Source organism: Epinephelus fuscoguttatus, linkage group LG1 (assembly GCF_011397635.1).
Source record: "Epinephelus fuscoguttatus linkage group LG1, E.fuscoguttatus.final_Chr_v1".
Classification (NCBI taxonomy): Eukaryota; Metazoa; Chordata; class Actinopteri; order Perciformes; family Serranidae; genus Epinephelus; species Epinephelus fuscoguttatus.
In genome coordinates this window covers 4,970,409-4,992,659 of record NC_064752.1, presented here as the reverse complement: position 1 = coordinate 4,992,659, position 22,251 = coordinate 4,970,409, and the positions used below count along the sequence as shown (strand labels likewise).

The 22,251-nt window shown below is 41.8% G+C and overlaps 2 protein-coding genes across 19 annotated transcripts in view; both read right to left on the bottom strand.

The window, feature by feature from the left end:
* Positions 1-22,251, bottom strand: part of LOC125896774 (zinc finger protein OZF-like) — a 52,255-nt gene that overhangs the window by 16,461 nt on the left and 13,543 nt on the right. For 3 of the 18 annotated variants that reach the window (XM_049589698.1, XM_049589750.1, XM_049589692.1), the window contains exon 1: positions 8,911-9,367. In XM_049589698.1, coding sequence (XP_049445655.1) covers positions 8,911-9,082 — 172 coding nt within the window. In that variant the 5' untranslated portion in view covers positions 9,083-9,367. The other 15 variants (XM_049589771.1, XM_049589732.1, XM_049589677.1 and 12 more) reach the window with 14 other exon arrangements.
* LOC125897051 (zinc finger protein 501-like) lies at positions 17,039-18,619 on the bottom strand. Its single transcript, XM_049590084.1, has one exon. The coding sequence runs from the start codon at positions 18,584-18,586 to the stop codon at positions 17,369-17,371; it is 1,218 nt and encodes a 405-aa protein (XP_049446041.1). The 5' UTR covers positions 18,587-18,619; the 3' UTR covers positions 17,039-17,368.

Here is a 22,251-nt window from a genome sequence, read left to right as displayed (position 1 = left end):
ACAGCATACTAATCTCATGGTAGAGAAGAAAAAGCTGACATGCGAGTAAATTGGTACTAATTAACTTTCACCCACCTGTCCTGTGTGACTGTATTTCGGGTTTCCAAACCATATCCAACAGTCTGCGCTGACGATCGATCTCTTCCTCGTACTCGACGATGCTTCTTTGAAAAACTCCCAATATTTCTTCAGCAGCAGCAGTTAGTCGCTCGTTGACAAACTCTCTCAAAGACTCGACTGAACACATTGTTGTCTAATTATAAGTGAAATACTTTTCTACACAACAACTACACTACCATTTCACAGCTAATCCCATACATTCATGGAGCTAACGTCTGCATTGTTTGCCGCTGAATGTGTCACACTGTTAAAGTTCCGTCAGTCACAATGCGCATTTTTCCCTTTCCGCTCATCAACGGGTTCTTACAGCAGCACAAAGACGCTTTGTCCACAATTTTCCCTCCTATCGGAGCAAACGCTGGTATTGTTGTTTAGCTTGTTCTTCATCTTCTGCGCCTCCTCCTTCTTCTTCCTCGAGTTTAATGACGCAGCTTTCAGGCGCATTTCCGCCACCTCCTGGACTGGAGTGTGAAGCAGTAAATTCACAGGAGACAAAAAAAAACCTAAATTCACTCCATTATTCCTGTTACTCTTAAATAATTAAATGGAAGCTTACACACTTTCACTGATGTCTTTTCAAGTAGATTCCCTACTGTAATACTGTGTTTCTCTTCAGTTAGCCCTGTTATTAACTCCCCCCTGTATAGGTCCTGTGTGTGTGTGTGTGTGTGTGTGTGTGTGTGTGTGTGTGTGTTTGTACCTGTGTGTAATTGACAACAGAGTGAAAAAATGAATTAAAACAAAACAAAAACAAACAATCTGTCTTCTTCAGATCTGTTGCAATCTATTAGTGCGTCTGACCATTTCCAATTTGTTACAGTGTGTATCTAGTGTGTAATTAAATGTTCCAGTCTCTGTAGCAGAATTTGATAGTCAATAGTGTCAAACGCCGCACTAAGATCTAATAAAACAAGTACAGAGACGAGTCCTTTGTCTGAAGCAATCAGAAGGTCATTTGTAATTTTAACTAGAGCTGTCTCAGTGCTGTGATGCACTCTAAGTCCTGACTGAAATTCCTCAAATAGATTATTATCATGGAGAAAATCACACAGCTGTTCTGCGACTACTTTCTCAAGGATCTTTGACATAAAGGGAAGATTAGATATTGGTCTATAGTTGGCTAACACCTCTGGATCCAGGGTGGGTTCTTTTAGAATAGGTTTAGTTACAGCTGCCTTAAAGGACTGTGGTACATAGCCTGTTAATAAGGATATAGTGATCATATCTAATATATGAGTGTTAACTAAAGGAAAGACCTCCTTAAGTAGCCTAGTTGTGATGGGGTCTAAGAGACACGTTGTTGATTTAGATGAAGAAACCACTGCGGTCAGTTGTTGAAGAGAAATCGGGGAGAAGCAATCTAAATATATATTAGGTCTAACAGCTGTGTTTGAGGGCAGATAGGTACTATCTGAGGACAGGAGGTCATGAATTTTGCCTGTAATAGTTAGAATTTTGTCATTAAAAAGCTCATAAAATCATTACTGCTAAGGGCTAAGGGAATACAAGGCTCAATAGAGCTTTGACTCTCAGTCAGCCTGGCTACAGTGCTGAAAAGAAATGTGCTTTATCCACAGTTTCCCCAGCTATAGGAATAAACGCTGGTATTGTTTAGCTTATTCTATTTTCTTCTATTAATGCTGAGTAATAGTTGGCTCTGGCATTGCGGAGGGCCCTCTTATATATTCTGAGACTGTCTTCCCAGACTAAACGAGATTCTCCCAGTTTGGTTAATCGCCAATTCCTTTCAGATTTTCGCGATTTGTTTTAATATAGCCCAGTAGGTTGCTACCCTATCCTATAGCGAGTGTCATTTAATCCTGTGTGTCCTATCCGCAGACAGGTAATGACCCTCTCTTCCCTTGGGCTCCCACTCTGTAATCTACCAACACCTACATATTTTTTGAATACTGTAAAGACGTCTTCCTATGTCACTGAAGTCCCAATATTCCTGCCAGGTTTTGTGCATACAGTCATTTATGGTAGTTTTAACCTCTGCTTTACTTAATGGTACTTGCATGTCAATTAAATGTTGTTTTAGTGATTGTTTAGTCCATATGTCTCACTCTTAAAGTTCCAGAAGGAAGTAAAGTAGAAATATGTGTAGCATTAAAAGAAAATAATCAAAGAATACCTCAAAAGTGATCATGTTATTATATTTATTTGAAGTGTTCCAAATTTCATATCTATGTAGAGTTTACATGCAATTGTGGCCATTTGAGGACAATCAATGCTGTACATGAAGTACTTGAGTACAAGTAGTTAAGTTCCTCAACTGCATACAGTGGTTTGCAAAAGTTTGGGCACCCCTGGTCAAAATTTTGTTTACTGTGAATAGTTAAGTAAGTAGAAGATGAGCTGACCTCCAAAATGCAGGAAGTTTAAGATGACACGTGCTTATCAACATTTTAAGAAAGATCAGTGTATTATTTTTTTGTTTTGTACAATTTTAGAGTGACAAAAAGCAAAGGAACACTGTGCAAAAGTTTGGGCACCACAAGACATTTGAGCTCTCAGACAACCTTTACCAGGTTCTCAGACGTTAATTAGCTTGTTAGGGTTCTGGCTTGTTCACAGTCATCATTTGAAAAAGCCAGGTGATGCAAATTTCAACGCTTTATGAATATTCTGACTCCTGAAACCTTGTCCCATCAATCAGCAGTCATGGGCTCCTCTAAACAGCTGCCTAGCACTCTGAAAACTAAAACAACTGATGTCCACAATGCAGGAAAAGGATATAAGTTTTGCCATGGCCCTCACAGTCCCCCAACCCAAACATCAGTAAAAATCTGTGGATAGACCTCAAGAGAGCAGTGGATGAAGACAGCCCTAGGATTTCCCAGAACGAGAAGCCTTTAACAGGAAGACTGGGCGAAAATCATCCAAACAAGAATTGAAAGACTCTGAGCTGGTTACAGAAAGTGTTGGGAAGCTGTGACACTTCCCAAGTATTGACCATGCAGGGTGCCCAACTTTTGCTTCAGGCCCTTTTTCCTATTTTTGTTATTTTGAAACAGGAAAAGATCATATAAAAACAATCTTGATTAAAATACTGAAGAAACATTTCATCTTCAATTTTTTTTAACTAAGTAGAGCTTTCCCCACAAGTGCTGCAAATATTTGACTCCTCATTTCCATGAGTTCTTGTGTGCTTTGACCATGAACCAGAACCGATTCATCTCCTACATGTTTTACAAACACAAGGCCACTTGTCTGTATCACATCTTATATGCCTTTCCAATTGAAGCATATCAAAGTGTCATTTCTTGAAGGTCTTGCAAAGTTACAACTTCTCACCAGTGTGTGTCCTCATGTGGTATTTCAGGTGACTTTTACGTCCAAAAGCTTTCCCACATGTTGTACAGGGAAATGGCTTCTCACCTGTGTGTGTTCTCATGTGGATAGTCAGGTAACCTTTCTGTCTAAATGCTTTCCCACATGTTGTGCACATAAATGGCTTCTCGCCTGTGTGGACTCTGATATGACCTTTCAATGCTGATTTGTCACTGAAGCTTTTCCCACAGGTACTACAAAGGTGTGGCTTGTCACCGCTGTGGATTCTCATGTGGACTATCAATTGACCACTAAGTCTGAAAGCTTTCCCACATGTTGTGCATGTAAACAGCTTCTCAGCTGTGTGGATTCTCATGTGGACTCTCAACTCACTACTCTGTCTGAAAGCTTTCCCACATGTTGTGCATGTAAATGGCTTCTCACCTGTGTGGATTCTCGTGTGGTCCAACAAACTACTTTTATGTCTAAAAGCTGTTCCACAGGTTTTGCAGATAAATGGCCTCTCACCTGTGTGGCTTCTCATGTGGACTGTCATTTGACTACTATGTCTGAAAGCTGTTCCACATATTTTGCAGGTAAATGGCTTCTCACCTGTGTGGACTCTCATGTGGGCCAACAAGCTACTTTTGTACTGGTAATCTTTTCCACATGTTTTGCAAGAATATGGCTTCTCACCTGTGTGGATTCTCAGGTGTCTGTATAATTTGGACTTAAATTTGAAAGCTTTCCCACAAGTGTCACATTTGAAAGAATTTTCACCTGTGTAAGTACTGAGGTGAATCTTGGACATGGTAGAGTCAGGTACATTGTTATAGTGACTATCGCTTTCATGATGTCTTTTCTCTAATTGAAGCTCTGTGTTTCTAGTTGATCCTGAGTCTCCATTTTTGCCTCCTTCCTCATCTTGGCTCTCAGCGACAACAGAGTTGTGACAGAGCAGCTGGTGCTCACTGGTTGGTTCTAGTATCACATAGGTTATAACTGGTATACTGACTTCAGACTCTTTCTCTGCTGCACTTTGAGTGTCATCATGAATGAAGTCCAGAGTCTGATCTTCACTCTGCTCACTTTCCTCATCAGCAGGAGTCAACATAAAGCCATCAGTCTCCTGCTTCACTACAAGCTGCTCTCCCTCCTGACTGCTGCACACTTCCTCCTCTTCCTCTTTAATCTCTGGAGCCTCTGGCTCCTCTTGCTCCACACTGGACTTCCTCTCCTCAATACACAGCTGCTGCTCAGGGACAACCTCCTCCTCCTTACACACATGTTGCTGTGGGAGCTCTGGAGGGACACACAACAACACCAACAGCATACTAATCTCATGCTACAGCAAATATACACACATGCCAGTAAATTACTTCAATTAGCTTTCACCCACCTGTCCTGTGTAACTTGATTTCAGGCTTCAAAACCATATCCAACAGTCTGCGCTGACGATCGATCTCTTCCTCGTACTCGACGATGCTTCTTTGAAAAACTCCCAATATTTCTTCAGCAGCAGCAGTTAGTCGCTCGCTGACAAACTCTCTCAAAGACTCAACCGAACACATTGTTGTCAGATTATAAGTGAAATATTTTTCTACACAACTACAACATCATTTTACAGCTAATTCCACGCATGCTTGGAGATAACGCTGCTGTACCGCCTGCATTGTTTACTTCCGCTGGATGTGTCACACTGTTGAAGTTCCGGCAGTGACAGTGAGCTATTTTTCTCTTTTCCGCTCATCAACGAGTTCTTACAGCAGCAGAAATGTGCTTTATCCACAATTTCCCCAGCTATAGGAATAAACGTTGGTACTGTTTAGCTTATTCTTCTTCTTCTGCTCCTCATCTGCCGCCTCCTCCTTCTTCTTCGAGTTTAATGGCGGTTGGCAACGCAGCTTTCAGGCGCATTTCCGTCACCTACTGGACTGAAGTGCGAAGCAGTAAATTCACAGGAGACAAATAAATAAATAAATAAATAAATAAAGAGAAGAGAAAGAACAGTGAGCAGCCAGAGCTTTAAAAACTTAATGTGCTCAGGTGCTGCCACTTCCCTGATTACCCACAGCCACGCCCACTGCTACCTGCAAGGGAGAACACAACAAGGAAGGCAGGGCAGAGAGGGTCGTCACACTCTTTTAACATTAAATGGAAGCTAACACACTTTCATTGATGTCTTTTCAAGTCGATTCCCTACTGTAATACTGTGCTTCTTCAGTTAGCCCTGTTATTAACTCCCTTCTTTCATCTTCAGACCTGTTGCAATCTATTAGTGTGTCTGACCATTTCCAGTTTGTTACAGTGTGTACACAGCCCAGTAGGGTGCTACCCTATCCTATAGGGAGTGACATTTCATACTGTATGTCCTATCCTCAGACAGGTAATGACCCTCTCTTCCCTTGGGCTCCCACTCTGTAATCTACCAACACCTGCATGTTTTTGAATACTGTAAAGACGTCTTCCTGTGTCACTGAAGTCCCAATATTCCTGCCAGGTGATCATGTTTTTATATTTATTTGAAGTGTTCAAGATTTCATATCTATGTAGAATTCACATGCAATCCTGGCCATCAATGTTGTGCATAAAGTACTTGAGTACAAGTAGTTATGTTCCTCAACTGCATACAGTGGTCTGCAAAAGTTTGGGCACCCCTGATCAAAATTTTGTTTACTGTGAATAGAGTTAAAAAATGACTCTATGACTCGAGGTCGGTCTTACAGCCTTGTGGGTTTATTGAAAACACAGCTTGGAACTTCACATACTGCAATACTGAGACAGCACAGCAGAACAGTTCACCAAACATTCTTGTATTCCTCCTAACTTTCCATGTGTGTGTGTGTGTGTGTGTGTGTGTGTGGGTGTGATTTCCTGCCATTTCCAGAGCTTTACCTTATTTTATCTTTATACTTGGGCGTCCTAGCACAGTTTATTCTGCCCCAATGTCATGAAATGTTTGTTTTAGAACACTCTGCCCCATTCAGGGTTGGTTAATGTAAGTAAACATGTTTGGCTTCTGACCTGACCTTCACTGTCAAACATTTCCAGGCCTTTTCATCACCACAATAGTTAAGTAAGTAGAATATGGGCTGATCTCCAAAAGGCATGAAGTTAAAGATGAAACATGATTTTCAAAATTTTAAGCAAGATTAGTGTATTTTTTTTGTACAAATTTAGAGTGACTGTTGTACAGAAAACTAACAGCTTTGACCTGAAGACACAAATTATTCAATTTGTTATTCACCCACAGCATGTTCATGCCAACGACATCGGTTTCCCAGGTCACTCTGCTCTTAGACTTCTCCCCAGTGAAACCATTCAGGGTTGCTCGGTTTTAGTAAACATGTTTTGCTTCGAACTTGACCTTAAGGATCAAGTATTTCCAAGGCAGAGTTTGCACAGAAGAAAAGATACAACATAGCAGCATGGCTCACAAGATGTACATTTAGGTCTCATCGAGTAATGCCAAAAACAGCTTCCGCATCTTCTGATAATAGTTTTCTGAATTCTGCTTGCTAAAGCAAATCTGAATCATCCTTGCAAGAGAAACCATTTCATTGAGCCACCTCTTTAAATAAGGGGGTGCTGGAGACTTCCAGTTATGTAGTATACATTTTTTAGCTGCAATCATGCCTGTTTTGAGAGCCTGCTTATAATGGGGAGGAAGGGCTGTTGTCTTGTCTGAAGAGCATAATATTACCAGATTGCAGTCTGATTGAATTTTTATTTTGTACTGTTTACAGAACATATTAAATAGGTCACACCAAAAATTGCTCATCCTCATTTCCACGAATAGTTCTTGTGTGTTTTGTCCATGAACCAGAAATGATTCATCCCCTGCATGTTTTACAAACACAAGGCCACTTGTCTGTATCAGATCTTATATGCCTTTCCTACTGAGACACATTAAAGTGTCATTTCAGTGTGGGTCTTCATGTGGCCTGTCAGTTGACTTTTACGTCCAAAAGCTTTCCCACATGTTGTACAAGTAAATGGCTTCTCACCAGTGTGGGTCCTCATGTGGCCTGGCAGGTGACTTTTACGTGCGAAAGCTTTCCCACATGTTGTACAAGTAAATGGCTTCTCACCTGTGTGGATTCTCATGTGGCCTTTCAGGTGACCTTTCTGTCCAAAAGCTTTCCCACATGTTGTACATGTAAATGGCTTCTCGCCTGTGTGGACTCTGATATGACCTTTCAATGCTGATTTGTCAGGGAATCTTTTCCCACAGGTACTGCAAAGGTACCGCTTCTCACTGCTGTGGATTCTCATGTGGACTATCAATTGACCGTTATCTTTGAATACTTTCCCACATATTCTGCATGTACACAGCTCCTCAGTGTGGTTCCTCATGTGGGCTGTCATTTGATGACCTTGTCTGAAAGCTGCTCCACATATTTTGCAGGTAAATGGCCTCTCACCTGTGTGGATTCTCATGTGGATAGTCAGGTAACCTTTCCATCTAAAAGCTTTCCCACATATTTCACAAGTAAATGGCTTCTCGCCTGTGTGGATTCTCATATGCCTTTTCAGTGTAGTCATGTGACAGAGTCTTTTCCCACAGGTGTTACAAATGTACTGCCTTTCACCTGTGTGGATTCTCATGTGGTACAGCAAGCCACTATTAGACTGGAAAGCTTTTCCACATGTTTTGCAGGTAAATGGCCTCTCACCTGTGTGGCTTCTCATGTGGATAATCAGGTTACCCTTCTCTCTAACAGCTTTCCCACATACTTTACAAGTAAATGGCTTCTCACCTGTGTGGATTCTCATATGCCTTTTCAACGCAGTCATGTGACAGAGGCTTTTCCCACAGGTGTTACAAAGGTACGGCTTCTCACCTGTGTGGATTCTCATGTGGTTATGCAACATGTAACATGCCACAGACTTTTCACCTGTGTGAATATTGCTGTGTGTATTTGAAATTGTTAAGTCATATACATTGTTAGTGTGACTTTCACTTTCATGATGTCTTTTCTCTGCTTGAAGCTCTGTGTTTCTAGTTGATCCTGAGTCTCCATGCTGGTATTCTTCCTCATCTTGCCTCTCAGCTACATCAGAGTTGTGACAGAGCAGCTGGTGCTCACTGGTTGCTTCTGATATCACAGAGCTTATAACTGGCATTTTAAATACAGACTCTTTCTCTGCTGCACTTTGAGTGTCATCATGAATGAAGTCCAGAGTCTGATCTTCACTCTGCTCACTTTCCTCATCAGCAGGACTCAACATAAAGCCATCAGTCTCCTGCTTCACTACAAGCTGCTCTCCCTCCTGACTGCTGCACACTTCCTCCTCTTCCTCTTTAATCTCTGGAGCCTCTGGCTCCTCTTGCTCCACACTGGACTTCCTCTCCTCAATACACAGCTGCTGCTCAGGGACAACCTCCTCCTCCTTACACACATGTTGCTGTGGGAGCTCTGGAGGGACACACAACACCACCAACAGCATACTAATCTCATGCTACAGCAAATATACACACATGCCAGTAAATTACTTCAATTAGCTTTCACCCACCTGTCCTGTGTAACTTGATTTCAGGCTTCAAAACCATATCCAACAGTCTGCGCTGACGATCGATCTCTTCCTCGTACTCGACGATGCTTCTTTGAAAAACTCCCAATATTTCTTCAGCAGCAGCAGTTAGTCGCTGGTTGACAAACTCTCTCAAAGACTCAGCTGAACACATTGTTGTCTAATGTAGGCTACAGTAAATGTGGCTCGAGGTTTAACTCATAGATTAACCTCCCGAAGTTAACTCACTCATTTGGGAAACGCGACTGCCGCCTTTGTTTTGTTTGCTTCTTCTTCTTCTTCTTCTTCTTCCGATTTGATGGCGGTTGGCAACCAGCTTATCGGGTGCATTACCGCCACCTACCGGACTGGAGTGTGGAACAGGAGCGTGGCAGTCAAAACAAAACAAACAACCAAAAAAAGGTAAAGAGAAATGCAAAGTTCTATATCCTCTTCATTAATCCAGTGTCTCTGAGGTATTTCATTACATGCTTAGATGTTTTGCCCTCTGCTTCTGTTCCGCTTCCAATGGTTGGCAATTGTAATTTCTAACATCAGTGTCCGGGCTGTAACAAGTAGTCTCAATATCATTGGTGGCTCATAAAAAGGGCAGCAATAACTACACGGATGTCTTTTATTTTGGTGTTTAAAGGTCCCATATAATGCTTATTCATAGGTTCATACTTTCTACTTGGGGTTTCTACTAGAACCTGTTTTCACGCTTTAATTAAAGAATATATATTATTTTCCTCATACTGTCAACCTGAATGTACTCGTATTCACCCTCAGTCTGAAACGCTCAGTTTGACCACCCGTCTCTTGAAGCTCTTCTCCTGAAAAAGCCCAGTCCGCTTTGATTGGTCAGTTTTATCAGGTCTTGATGGCATTTTAATAAAATGTACTTCTTCAGTCTCCTCATGATGAGACATTGTTCTTCATTCATTTCGTGAATGCATCTCCACAGAAGTTTCTGCTGTGTTTATTGATCTTCAGGTGTGATTTGAGTAAAAAACATTTTAACCACATGCTGCAAACATGTGACTCCTCACTTCCAGAGTTCTTGTGTGTTTTGACCATGACCCAGAACTGACATGTCTCCTACTTGTTTTTAAAACACGAGGCCACTTGACTGTGTGAGATCTTATATGCCTTTTTACTTGAGACACATCAAAGTGTCTTTTCCTGCAGGTCTTGGAGAGTTATGACTTCTCACCTGTGTGGATTCTCATGTGGCTCATCAGGCTACTTTTACATCTCAAAGCTTTCTCACACGTTGTGCAAGTAAATGGCTTCTCACCTGTGTGGATTGTGTGTGATGTTTGAAATGTTACTCTGATCGTCAGTGTGACAAAAGAAATCCCATGCCAACAAATTTATCTTTTTTTTTTAACTTTACTAAAATCATTAAGGTTTCATTTTCTAAAGTCAGCTGCTGTAGTGTACCTCCTCTAAATCTGGTCCGGCCAAACTGAGCTCTGGCCAACCTGCACTCTGATCGCAGTGGCTTCTGCGTGCATCTACACCTGCAGTAAAATTGCATTTTTCCTCATTCAGTCTACAGGCACAGATCACAGATGTGACAGGCACAAGGTAAAAACAGTTTTTCCCACATTCTGATGTCACTGTTGACAAGTTGCTCATATGCACCAAAGAACACGGTGTCTGCAGATATAACCAAGGTAAATTTCAGACTTTTTAAGACATTTTTAATCTCACCTTATATGGAATTTAAAACCACCTCATGGCTGTCATAAATGCTACTTTTTATTGCAATATTCAGAGAAATACAGCAAGGAAAAAAATATTTTTCTTCGATCTGTACAATGATTGTAAACTGTCATTGGGTCTGTCAGGCTGGAGAAATTTTCATAATGTCACCAAACATATTTAAGACCCATTGAATCTAAATTTAAGACAATTTTAAACTTTTTGAGGCCTTATATTAAAGCCCCTACTATGAACTTTCATTTTGAGTTGATTTTGGAGACCCTGTGGACAAAAGCGGTAGTGTTCTGCCGGAATGAAGCCTACATTTCCCATGAGCTCTAGCGCGTATTGTCGTAAAGACGCTTACCTGGCTCGCTCATATGTTTGTTTTGGGGATGAATGAAACAACAAGACGGGAAAACTTTGCCCCCGCTTCTATCGGGGATCCCAGCTCACCTCTGCCGCGCCCCAGCTCCACCTCTCCGGCATAAGCGCCACCGCTGCCGGGGTAAACCCAGCGGTCGGCTGGTAAGGCTGAAGGCCTGTTTGGTGAGCACTTCCACAGCTTCTTGGACTGAGTATGGAGCGGTGCCTCACCTCTTTATTTCTCGGCACTCGCTGGACCCTGTCGACGCCTGGCTGGTACCTGTCGTCGGCCCAGATGAGGTGTTTCAGCCGCGCAGCTCCCTGCTATATACACTATATAGAAATAGCTTATCTTCACACTGATGGTCTCATTTGCTGTTGTAGGTCACGCACAGACATCAGCAGAAACGAGAGACTTATGCATATCCAGTTAAAAGTTCCTTGTAGCGGCTTTAAGAAAACTTTAAATCATTTCAAAGGACCTGTTGACACCCTGACAAAAGATCACAACAACAGGACAAATCTTCTGAGATCAGTTTATTACTGTGCTCATTGCAAAATCACTCATACTTTTAATTACAGGTTCCGCTCACATTTTCATGGACAATATTTCCAAACTTTTTCATGACTTTTCAAGGACTCTTCATGAAGAATTTTCTTTTTCTTTCCTCACTTGCCCGCCGTTTTTCAAACATCAGATTCAAACTCTATGTAAACATAATTGGCACACAGGAAGGGAGAGACAAACTGAGGGAGAACATGACAAAACGCACCTGATGGTAAACAAACATTGTCACACATCAACGCATTTTAAAGCTACATTAAGACGCCAGCTGCAGAAAATGAATTTGCCATTATGTTACATTATATGGAGGGTTATCCACTGAAGATGATTCTAATAATTTCACTATACACAAACAAGTTCTGTGACTTATAATGATTTTGACTAATTTCATGACTTTTCCAGGTTTTCCATGACTCTTGCAAGTATAAAATTCATTCAGACTTTAAAGCAGTCTCCTCCTTTTGTTCTTTATCTCACTAGTTTAACTTTTCCAGACCTGCAATTTCAATTAAAATTCAGGATTTGGACTTCACTCCCCACTTTTCTTAGCATGCTTTATGGAACAGGCCTCTGAAAGCTCTGCCACATGTTTTGCATGTAAACCGTCTCTCTCCTGTATATGTGTGACTTCAACTGGAACCTCTGTGCTCAAGTCACGCACCTTTACACCTGTGTGTGTCCTCATGTGGACTGTCAAGTTACTCCTAGATCTGAAGTGTTTCCCACATGTTTTACAAGTATGTGGCTTCTCACCTGTGTGGATTCTACAATGCCTTTTCAATACTGATGCATCTCTGAATCTTTTCCCGCAGGTCTTGCAAAGGTAGGGCCTCTCACCTGTGTGGTTTCTCGTGTGGATAGTCAGGCAATGTTTCCCTGTGAAACCTCTCCCACATGTGTTGCATATAAATGGCTTCTCACCTGTGTGGATTCTCATGTGCTTTGTCAGTGCGGACACATTCCTGAATCTTTTCCCGCAGGTCTTGCAAAGATATGGCCTCTCATCTGTGTGGGTTCTCATGTGAACTAACAAGTCACCATTACGTCCGAAAGCTCTCCCACATACTTTACAAGTATACGGCCTCTCACCTGAATGAGTCCTCATATGGACTAACAAGTCACCATTACGTACGAAACCTCTCCCACATATGTTACAATCATACGGCTTCTCACCTGTGTGAGTCCTCATGTGGACTAACAAGTTACAATTACGTCTAAAAGCTCTCCCACACACTTTACAAGTATACGGCTTCTCACCTGAATGAGTCCTCATGTGGACTAACAAGTGACAATTACGTCTGAAAGCTCTCCCACATACTTTACAAGTATACGGCTTCTCACCTGTGTGGATTCTACAATGCCGTTGCAGTCCTGACTTCTTACTGAATTTTTTTCCGCAAGTCTCGCAAAGGTAGGGCTTCTCACCTGTGTGGGTTCTTATATGAGCGCTCAATTCTGATGTGTCCCTGAATCTTTTCCCACATGTTTTGCAAGAAACCGTCTTCTGTCCTGTGTGGATTCTACAATGTCTTTTCAGTACTGACTTCACATTGAATCTTTTCCCGCAGATCTTGCAAAGGAACGGCTTCTCACCTGTGTGGGTTCTTATATGAGCGCTCAATTCCGATGTGTCACTGAATCTTTTCCCACATGTTTTGCAAGAAAACGGCTTCTCACCTGTGTGGCTGTTCAGGTGTCTCTGCAATGTTGACTTGTACTCAAAAACTTTCCCACATATGTCACATTTTAAAGGCTTTTTACCTGTATTTAAGTTTATCACAGCAGAGGTGTGTGGACTGTTACTGTTCATTTCACTTTCATGATGTCTTTTCTCTGCTTGAAGCTCTGTGTTTCTAGTTGATCCTGAGTCTCCATGCTGGTATTCTTCCTCATCTTGCCTCTCAGCTACATCAGAGTTGTGACAGAGCAGCTGGTGCTCACTGGTTGGTATCACAGAGCTTATAACTGGCATTTTAAATACAGACTCTTTCTCTGCTGCACTTTGAGTGTCATCATGAATGAAGTCCAGAGTCTGATCTTCACTCTGCTCACTTTCCTCATCAGCAGGACTCAACATAAAGCCATCAGTCTCCTGCTTCACTACAAGCTGCTCTCCCTCCTGACTGCTGCACACTTCCTCCTCTTCCTCTTTAATCTCTGGAGGCTCTGGCTCCTCTTGCTCCACACTGGACTTCCTCTCCTCAATACACAGCTGCTGCTCAGGGACAACCTCCTCCTCCTTACACACATGTTGCTGTGGGAGCTCTGGAGGGACACACAACAACACCAACAGCATACTAATCTCATGCTACAGCAAATATACACACATGCCAGTAAATTACTTCAATTAGCTTTCACCCACCTGTCCTGTGTAACTTGATTTCAGGCTTCAAAACCATATCCAACAGTCTGCGCTGACGATCGATCTCTTCCTCGTACTCGACGATGCTTCTTTGAAAAGCTCCCAATATTTCTTCAGCAGCAGCAGTTAGTCGCTGGTTGACAAACTCTCTCAAAGACTCGACTGAACACATTGTTGTCTAATGTAGGCTACAGTAAATGTGGCTTGAGGTTTAACTCATAGATTAACCTCCCGAAGTTAACTCACTTATTTGGGAAACGCGACTGCCGCCTTTTTCTTGTTTACTTCTTCTTCTTCTTCTTCTTCTTCTTTTGAGTTTTACGGCGGTTGGCATCCGTTATGTTGCATTACCGCCGTCCTCTGGGTCTACCTTGTTCCTACATCTTTCATTCCGTTACCTCCTTTTCGCCAGTCCAGTTGTTGTTAGGTAGCTGATTAAGGATCTCCTTCCCCCTCCATTCACTCCACACTCCAGTATGTTCTTCAGTGTCTCTGTTGTCAGTCCTGTTGTTTTCATTCCCTCCACCATGTCCGCTCTCTCCCCCGGTGTACTTTCTGCATCTGACCATCACATGCTCCACTGTCTCAGATTCTTGGCATCTGTCACGCTGTCCTGTTGGATGTTTCCCTATCATGTAGGCTATTTATTGTTTACTTCTCCTTTTTCTTTCTATTTAATGGCGGTGTTCTGAAAGTTTGCGCTACCCACTCAGGATGAGCTACCAGTAGCTCATCCTGTCAGACTAGTCTGATGAACTAATCCTCTCACTCGTAATGACCTACCCTGGCAAAAACATTGTTTAGTAGCTACTCAGGTCAGATATGTGTAAGAAGCAGACATACAGCCTATATAAATATAATTATAAGTAGAGTAGCTCATTCTGTCAGGTAGGAAATATCTGTCAGAATGGACTACTACCTCAGTGCGTCATTTGTCTCTGGTGGGCACATCATGTCTGAAATCTGTTCCTGCAAATGGAAAGGAAACTTAAAATTGCTTGAAGTCCTACCTGACAGAATGAGCTACCATATTTTTAACCACATTTTTAGAGGAAATAGTCCATTCTGATAGATATTTCCTACCTGACAGAATGAGCTACTCTAATAATTACATTTATAGAGGTAATAGTCCATTCTGATAGATATTTCCTACCTGCGAAGATCCCGGGTAGTTTAAAATTTTGGGCGTGTCCTCTGGAATTTCTTTTTCTCGCTCTGAACATGCGCACATCGTGTTGGTAGGTCATTCTGAGCGGTAAGTCTATTTGTCAGGACAGCGGATTGCAAGCAACGTTCAGGTGCATACCGCCACCTCATATCCCTCATCCCTCATATCCCCACCTTTACATTCTACCCATCAATCTTGACTTTCTTGTTTTCTTCCGCTGGATGTTACACTATTAAGTTCCGACGGTGAAATACATGAGGTTTTCACGTGTTCTGCTTCCAATGGTTGGCAATTATAATTTCTAACATCAGTGTCTGGGCTGTAACAAGTAGTCTCAGTATCATTGGTGGCTCATAAAAAGGCAGCAATAACTACACGGATGTCTTTTATTTTGGTGTTTAAAGGTCCCATATAATGCTTATTCATAGGTTCATACTTGTATTTATTGTTTCTACTAGAACCTGTTTTCACGCTTTAATTAAAAAATATATATTATTTTCGTCATACTGTCAGCCTGAATGTACTCGTATTCACCCTAAGTCCGAAACGCTGAGTTTGACCACCCGTCTCTTGAAACTCTTCTCCTGTCGTCTTCACTGATCTTGCCAGCAGGTTTTTCATCCTCCGCAGTCGACTTCATGTTGAAAGTGTCCGCTTTGATTGGTCAGTTTTATCAGGTGTTGATGGCATTTTAATAAAATGTACTTCTTCAGTCTCCTCATGATGAGACATTGTTCTTCATTCATTTCGTGAACGCATCTCCACAGAAGTTTCAGCTGTGTTTAGTAATCTTCGGGTGTGATTTGGGTAAAAATTTCCCCACATGCTGCAAACATATGACTCCTCTCCAGAGTTCTTAAGTGCTTTGACCATGAACCAGAACTGACATGTCTCCTACTTGTTTTTAAAACACAAGGCCACTTGACTATGTGAGATCTTATATGCCTTTTACTTGAGACACATCTGCAGGTCTTGGAGAGTTATGACTTCTCACCTGTGTGGATTCTCATGTGGGTCGTCAGGCTACTTTTACATCTCAAAGCTTTCTCACATGTTGTGCAAGTAAATGGCTTCTCACCTGTGTGGTTTGTGTGTGATATTCTAAAATCATTAAGGTTTCATTTTCTAAAGTCAGCTGCTGTACTGTACCTCCTCTAAATCTGGTCCAGCCAAACTGAGCTCTGGCCAACCTGCATTCTGATCGCGGTGGCTTCTGCGTGCATCTACACCTGCAGTAAAATTGCATTTTTCCTCATTCAGTCTACAGGCACAGATCACAGATGTGACAGGCACAAGGTAAAAACAGTTTTTCCCACATTCTGGTGTCACTGTTGACAAATTGCTCATATGCACCAAAAAACACTGTGTCTGCAGATATAACCAAGGTAAATTTCAGACTTTTTAAGACATTTTTGATGCCACCTTATATGGAATTTAAAACCATCTCATGGCTGTCATAAATGCTACTTATTGCAATATTAAAATAAATACAGCAAGGAAAAAAAAAATTTTCTTTGGTCTGTACAATGATTGTAAACTGTCATTGGGTCTGTCAGGGTGGCGATTTTTTCACAGTAATGTGACCAAAGATATTTAAGACCCATTGAATCTGAATTTAAGAGAGTTTAAGACTTTTAAGGCCTTATATTAAGAAAACTTAATGTAAGACATTTCAAAGGACCTGTAGACACCCTGACACAAGATCACAGCAACAGGACAAATCTTCTGGGATCAGTTTATTACTGTGCTCACTGCAAAATCACTCATACTTTTAATTACAGGTTCCGCTCACATTTTCAAGGACAATATTTCTAAACTTTTTCATGACTTTTCAAGGACTCGTAATGACGAATTTTCTTTTTCTTTCCTCACTTGCCCGCCGTTTTTCAAACATCAGATTCAAACTCTATGTAAACATAATTGGCACACAGGAAGGGAGAGACAAACTGAGGGAGAACATGACAAAACACACCTGATGGTAAACAAACATTGTCACACATCGACGCATATTAAAGCTACATTAAGACGCCACCTTCAGAAAATGAATTTGCCATTATGTTCCATTATATGGAGGGTTATCCACTGAAGATGATTCTAATAATTTCACTATACACAAACAAGTTCTGTGACTTATAATGATTTTCACTAATTCCATGACTTTTCCAGGTTTTCCATGACTCTTGCAAGTATAAAATTCATTCAGACTTTAAAGCAGTCTCCTCCTTTTGTTCTTTATCTCACTAGTTTAACTTTTCCAGACCTGCAATTTCAATTAAAATTCAGGATTTGGACTTCACTCCCCACTTTTCTTAGCATGCTTTATGGAACAGGCCTCTGAAAGCTCTGCCACATGTTTTGCATGTAAACCGTCTCTCTCCTGTATATGTGTGACTTCAACTGGAACCTCTGTGCTCAAGTCATGCACCTTTACACCTGTGTGCCTCCTCATGTGGACTGTCAAGTTACTGATAGATCTGAAGTGTTTCCCACATGTTTTGCAAGTATACGGCTTCTCACCTGTGTGAGTCCTCATGTGGACTGACAAGACACCATTACGTACGAAAGCTCTCCCACATACTTTACAGGTATATGGCTTCTCCCCAGAATGACTCCTAATGTGGACTAACAAGTGACCATTACGTCTGAAAGCTCTCCCACATATGTTACAAGTATACGGCTTCTCACCTGTGTGAGTCCTCATGTGGACTAACAAGTGACCATCGTGTCTGAAAGCTCTCCCACATACGTTACAAGTATACGGCTTCTCACCTGTGTGAGTCCTCATGTGGACTAACAAGATACTATTACGTCCGAAAGCTCTCCCACATACGTTACAAGTATACGGCTTCTCACCTGTGTGAGTCCTCATGTGGACTAACAAGTGACCATTATGTCCGAAAGCTCTCCCACATACGTCACAAGTATGTGGCTTCTCACCTGTGTGGATTCTACAATGCCTTTTCAATACTGACTTCTCATTGAATCTTTTCCCGCAGGTCTTGCAAAGGAACGGCTTCTCACCTGTGTGAGTTCTTATATGAGCGCTCAATGCTGATGTGTCACTGAATCTTTTCCCACATGTTTTGCAAGAAAACAGCTTCTCACCTGTGTGGCTGTTCAGGTGTCTCTGCAATTTTGACTTGCACTCAAAAACTTTCCCACATATGTCACATTTTAAAGGCTTTTTACCTGTATTTAAGTTTATCACAGCAGAGGTGTGTGGACTGTTACTGTTCATTTCACTTTCATGATGTCTTTTCTCTGCTTGAAGCTCTGTGTTTCTAGTTGATCCTGAGTCTCCATGCTGGTATTCTTCCTCATCTTGCCTCTCAGCTACATCAGAGTTGTGACAGAGCAGCTGGTGCTCACTGGTTGCTTCTGATATCACAGAGCTTATAACTGGCATTTTAAATACAGACTCTTTCTCTGCTGCACTTTGAGTGTCATCATGAATGAAGTCCAGAGTCTGATCTTCACTCTGCTCACTTTCCTCATCAGCAGGAGTCAACATAAAGCCATCAGTCTCCTGCTTCACTACAAGCTGCTCTCCTCCTGACTGCTGCACACTTCCTCCTCTTCCTCTTTAATCTCTGGAGCCTCTGGCTCCTCTTGCTCCACACTGGACTTCCTCTCCTCAATACACAGCTGCTGCTCAGGGACAACCTCCTCCTCCTTACACACATGTTGCTGTGGGAGCTCTGGAGGGACACACAACAACACCAACAGCATACTAATCTCATGCTACAGCAAATATGCACACATGCCAGTAAATTACTTCAATTAGCTTTCACACACCTGTCCTGTGTAACTTGATTTCAGGCTTCAAAACCATATCCAACAGTCTGCGCTGACGATCGATCTCTTCCTCGTACTCGACGATGCTTCTTTGAAAAACTCCCAATATTTCTTCAGCAGCAGCAGTTAGTCGCTCGTTGACAAACTCTCTCAAAGACTCAGCTGAACACATTGTTGTCTAATGTAGGCTACAGTAAATGTGGCTCGAGGTTTAACTCACAGAATAACCTCCCGAAGTTAACTCAGTCATTTGAGAAACGCGACTGCCGCCTTTGTTTTGTTTGCTTCTTCTTCTTCTTCTTCTTCTTCTTCCGATTTGATCAGCTTATCAGGTGCATTACCGCCACCTACCGGGCTGGAGTGTGGAACAGGCGCGTGGCAGTGAAAACAAAACAAACGAAAAAGGTAAAGAGAAATACAAAGTGTGATATAGTCTGTATAAGCGTCTATGAGTATGACGTGATGACGTAAATGTACATACGGAAGTGGTTGGATTAAAGCGTGGTTCAGTCAACATGGTGTCAGAATAAAAACGAAAGACAAAGATAAACTGATAACGAAAGAGAGAAGAGCAAGAGACGTCTGAGATGTCTCAGTTACAGCCACCGTCAAGTTTGAGCCTACAAAGTAATCTTGCGGAGAACTGCAAAATATGGATCCAGAAGTTCGAGCTGTTTAGCACCACCAGCGGAGTAGACAAGGCGGACGTTTCTGCATGTGGCGGGGGAAGAGGCATTAAAGGTTTTCAACACGTTTGTCTTCGGAGATGATGAGAAAGATAAAATTGAAGTGTTGAAGAAAAAGTTCCAAGAGTACTGCGAACCAAGAAAAAACCTACTGTACATCCGACACATGTTCTTCACGAGGGCTCAAGGACCGACAGAGAGCATAGGTGCCTATGTGACAGATTTGAAGAACAAGGCAAGTGACTGTGAGTTCGGACAACTGCATGACTCATTAATCCCTGACAGTTTTGTATGTGACATAAGAAATGATCAAGTGAGAGGAAGGCTATTGAGAGAGGCGGATCTCACCTTGGAAAAAGCAATTGATGTATTGCCAGTGAGATCATGTCAAGTCAGGTTAAAGTGCTCAATGAAGAAATTGAAGTACACAAAGTAAAAACTGTGAAAACTGCCCAGAGAGACAGAGGTGATAAAAGAAAGACACAGCCAGCTCCCCTGGATGATCAAAAAGAAATCAACAGCAACAGATGTGGTTATCAGTATGCAGACAGAAAATGTCCAGCTTTCGGTCAGACCTGCAAGTTATGCCACAAAAGAAATCATTTTGCAAAGATGTGCAAATCTCAGGGCCACACAAGGAAGATGCATGCTGTGGAACAGAGTGAGGGCAGCAGTGATATGTTCATTGGCACAGTTGAAGCGGAACATGAAATGTGCATTAAAAATGTTGAAAATGAAGACGACTGGACTCAGGATCTGATAATAAACAGGAGGAATGTGACAGTCAAGGCTGACACTGGTGCAAGGTGCAATGTAATGTCAGCGGAAACATTTAACTCACTGGATGTCAGAGGTAAACTGAGAAAATCCACCTGCAAGCTTGTTGCATATTTTGGCCACAAGACGGCGCCATTGGGGAAAAAAAAACACTCACCTGTCTGCACATACAGTGGTGGAAAAAAGTTTTCGGACACCCCATGCATTTGTGAAATATTGCATTAAGAATCACTCTTAGGTCTTCAAGTGCAATTTCTTTTAGTACAGTCACAGCCAAAATACTAAATAAATCCTAAAAAAGCCATTAAAAACTTAAAATTGATTGGTTCCATAAAAATACATAAGAAATTTTGAGTATTGGGTCATTTTGGTACCAGTGATGAAGGTCGTTCTTTTTATTAAAAGCTACAATTTTTGTTGCCAAGCTTCGTGTCTACATAAAGCCAGCACATTTGAAAGTTCTTCAGACACAAAAATGGCTAAAACAAGGAACCTAATGCAGGAAACACACCTGAAGATAAAGATTCTCAGCCAGGAAGGGTACAGCTGCCGCCAGATAGCCAGGAAGTGCAGATGCAGTCCTTCAGCAGTTGGATACACTCCGCAGAAATACAGACGAACCAAGATCTGGGCGTCCAAGGGTTTCTTCAGCAAGAAATGACCGCATCCTGATCCGCATGTGCAGGCAAAACCGCCGAATGACATCACAGGAGCTTCAGCAGCGGTCAAACCAAACTGGTGTCCAGTGTTCCACCCGCACTGTACGTGGCCGACTTTTAGATCATGGCTTAAGGTCCTACAAGGCTATCAAGAAGCCCCTGATCAATGAGAGACAGAGGTTAGCCTGGTGTCGTTGGGCCCAGGCACACAAGAACTGTGGTCAAATGAGTCCAGTTTCCAGCTTTATCTTCCTCCTACTAATGTGAGGGTACGCAGAAGGCCAGGCGAAGCATTATCTCCAGCATGTACAGTACCTACTGTCAAGCATGGTGGAGGCAGTATCATGGTTTGGGGATGCATGAGTGCTGCTGGTGTTGGTCATCTCACTGTCTGTGATGGCACATTGAACTCTACCAAGTATTGTACCATTCTCGAAACCCACATGCTCCCTTCTGCGCGTGCACTGTTCCGTTGAGGTAAAAACTGGATGTTTCAACAAGATAATGCCCTTTGCCACACATCCAAGGCCAGTAGAACTTGGCTGCAGGAGCACAGTATCCAGGTCTTAGAGTGGCCAGCTCAATCCCCGGACATGAGCCCCATTGAAAATCTGTGGTGGATTATCAAAAGGTCTGTTTCAAAGCATAAACCAAAGAATTTAGAAGAATTAAAAGCAGTAATTCAAGAAGAATGGGACAAGATTACCCCTCAACAGCGTGAAAGGCTCTTGGGGAACATGCCAGCCAGGATTAGAGCTCTACTACGTGCCAGTGGCAGGACTACTAAATATTAATTTGATGATGTGATGGTTTATTTATTTTTTGTTCAGTTTTGAACACATTCTCTGTTATTTGTTGACTTTGATACCGACAATGTTGAGAACTGACATATTGAAACTGTCAAGAATTTAGTTTTGTTAGTTTTTCTTGTAAACAATAAACAAAAAAATATAATTTGTATTTGTTTGTATCTGTCTAATGCAGCCACACCTTTTGAAACACAAAAAAGATTTTTCCACAAATATTTCATGATAATATTTGAGATTGTGTAAAATTTTAAGGGTGTCCGTAAACTTTTTTCCACCACTGTAGATCAAAAGCACAAAATAGAGTTTGAGATAGTGCAGCAATAGGTTCCAGCGATAGTGGGCAAATCATCTTGCATTAAGCTTGGCCTGGTGAAGCGAGTCTATGCTGTTGAAAATTAAAATGACATTCTCAAAGACTTTGATGACCTGTTTTCTGGATTAGGATGTTTA

Excerpts from the sequence above, each read along its gene's own strand:
- LOC125897051 (XM_049590084.1), bottom strand. The coding sequence starts at position 18,586 with ATGTTGACTCCTGCTGATGAGGAAAGTGAGCAGAGTGAAGATCAGACT.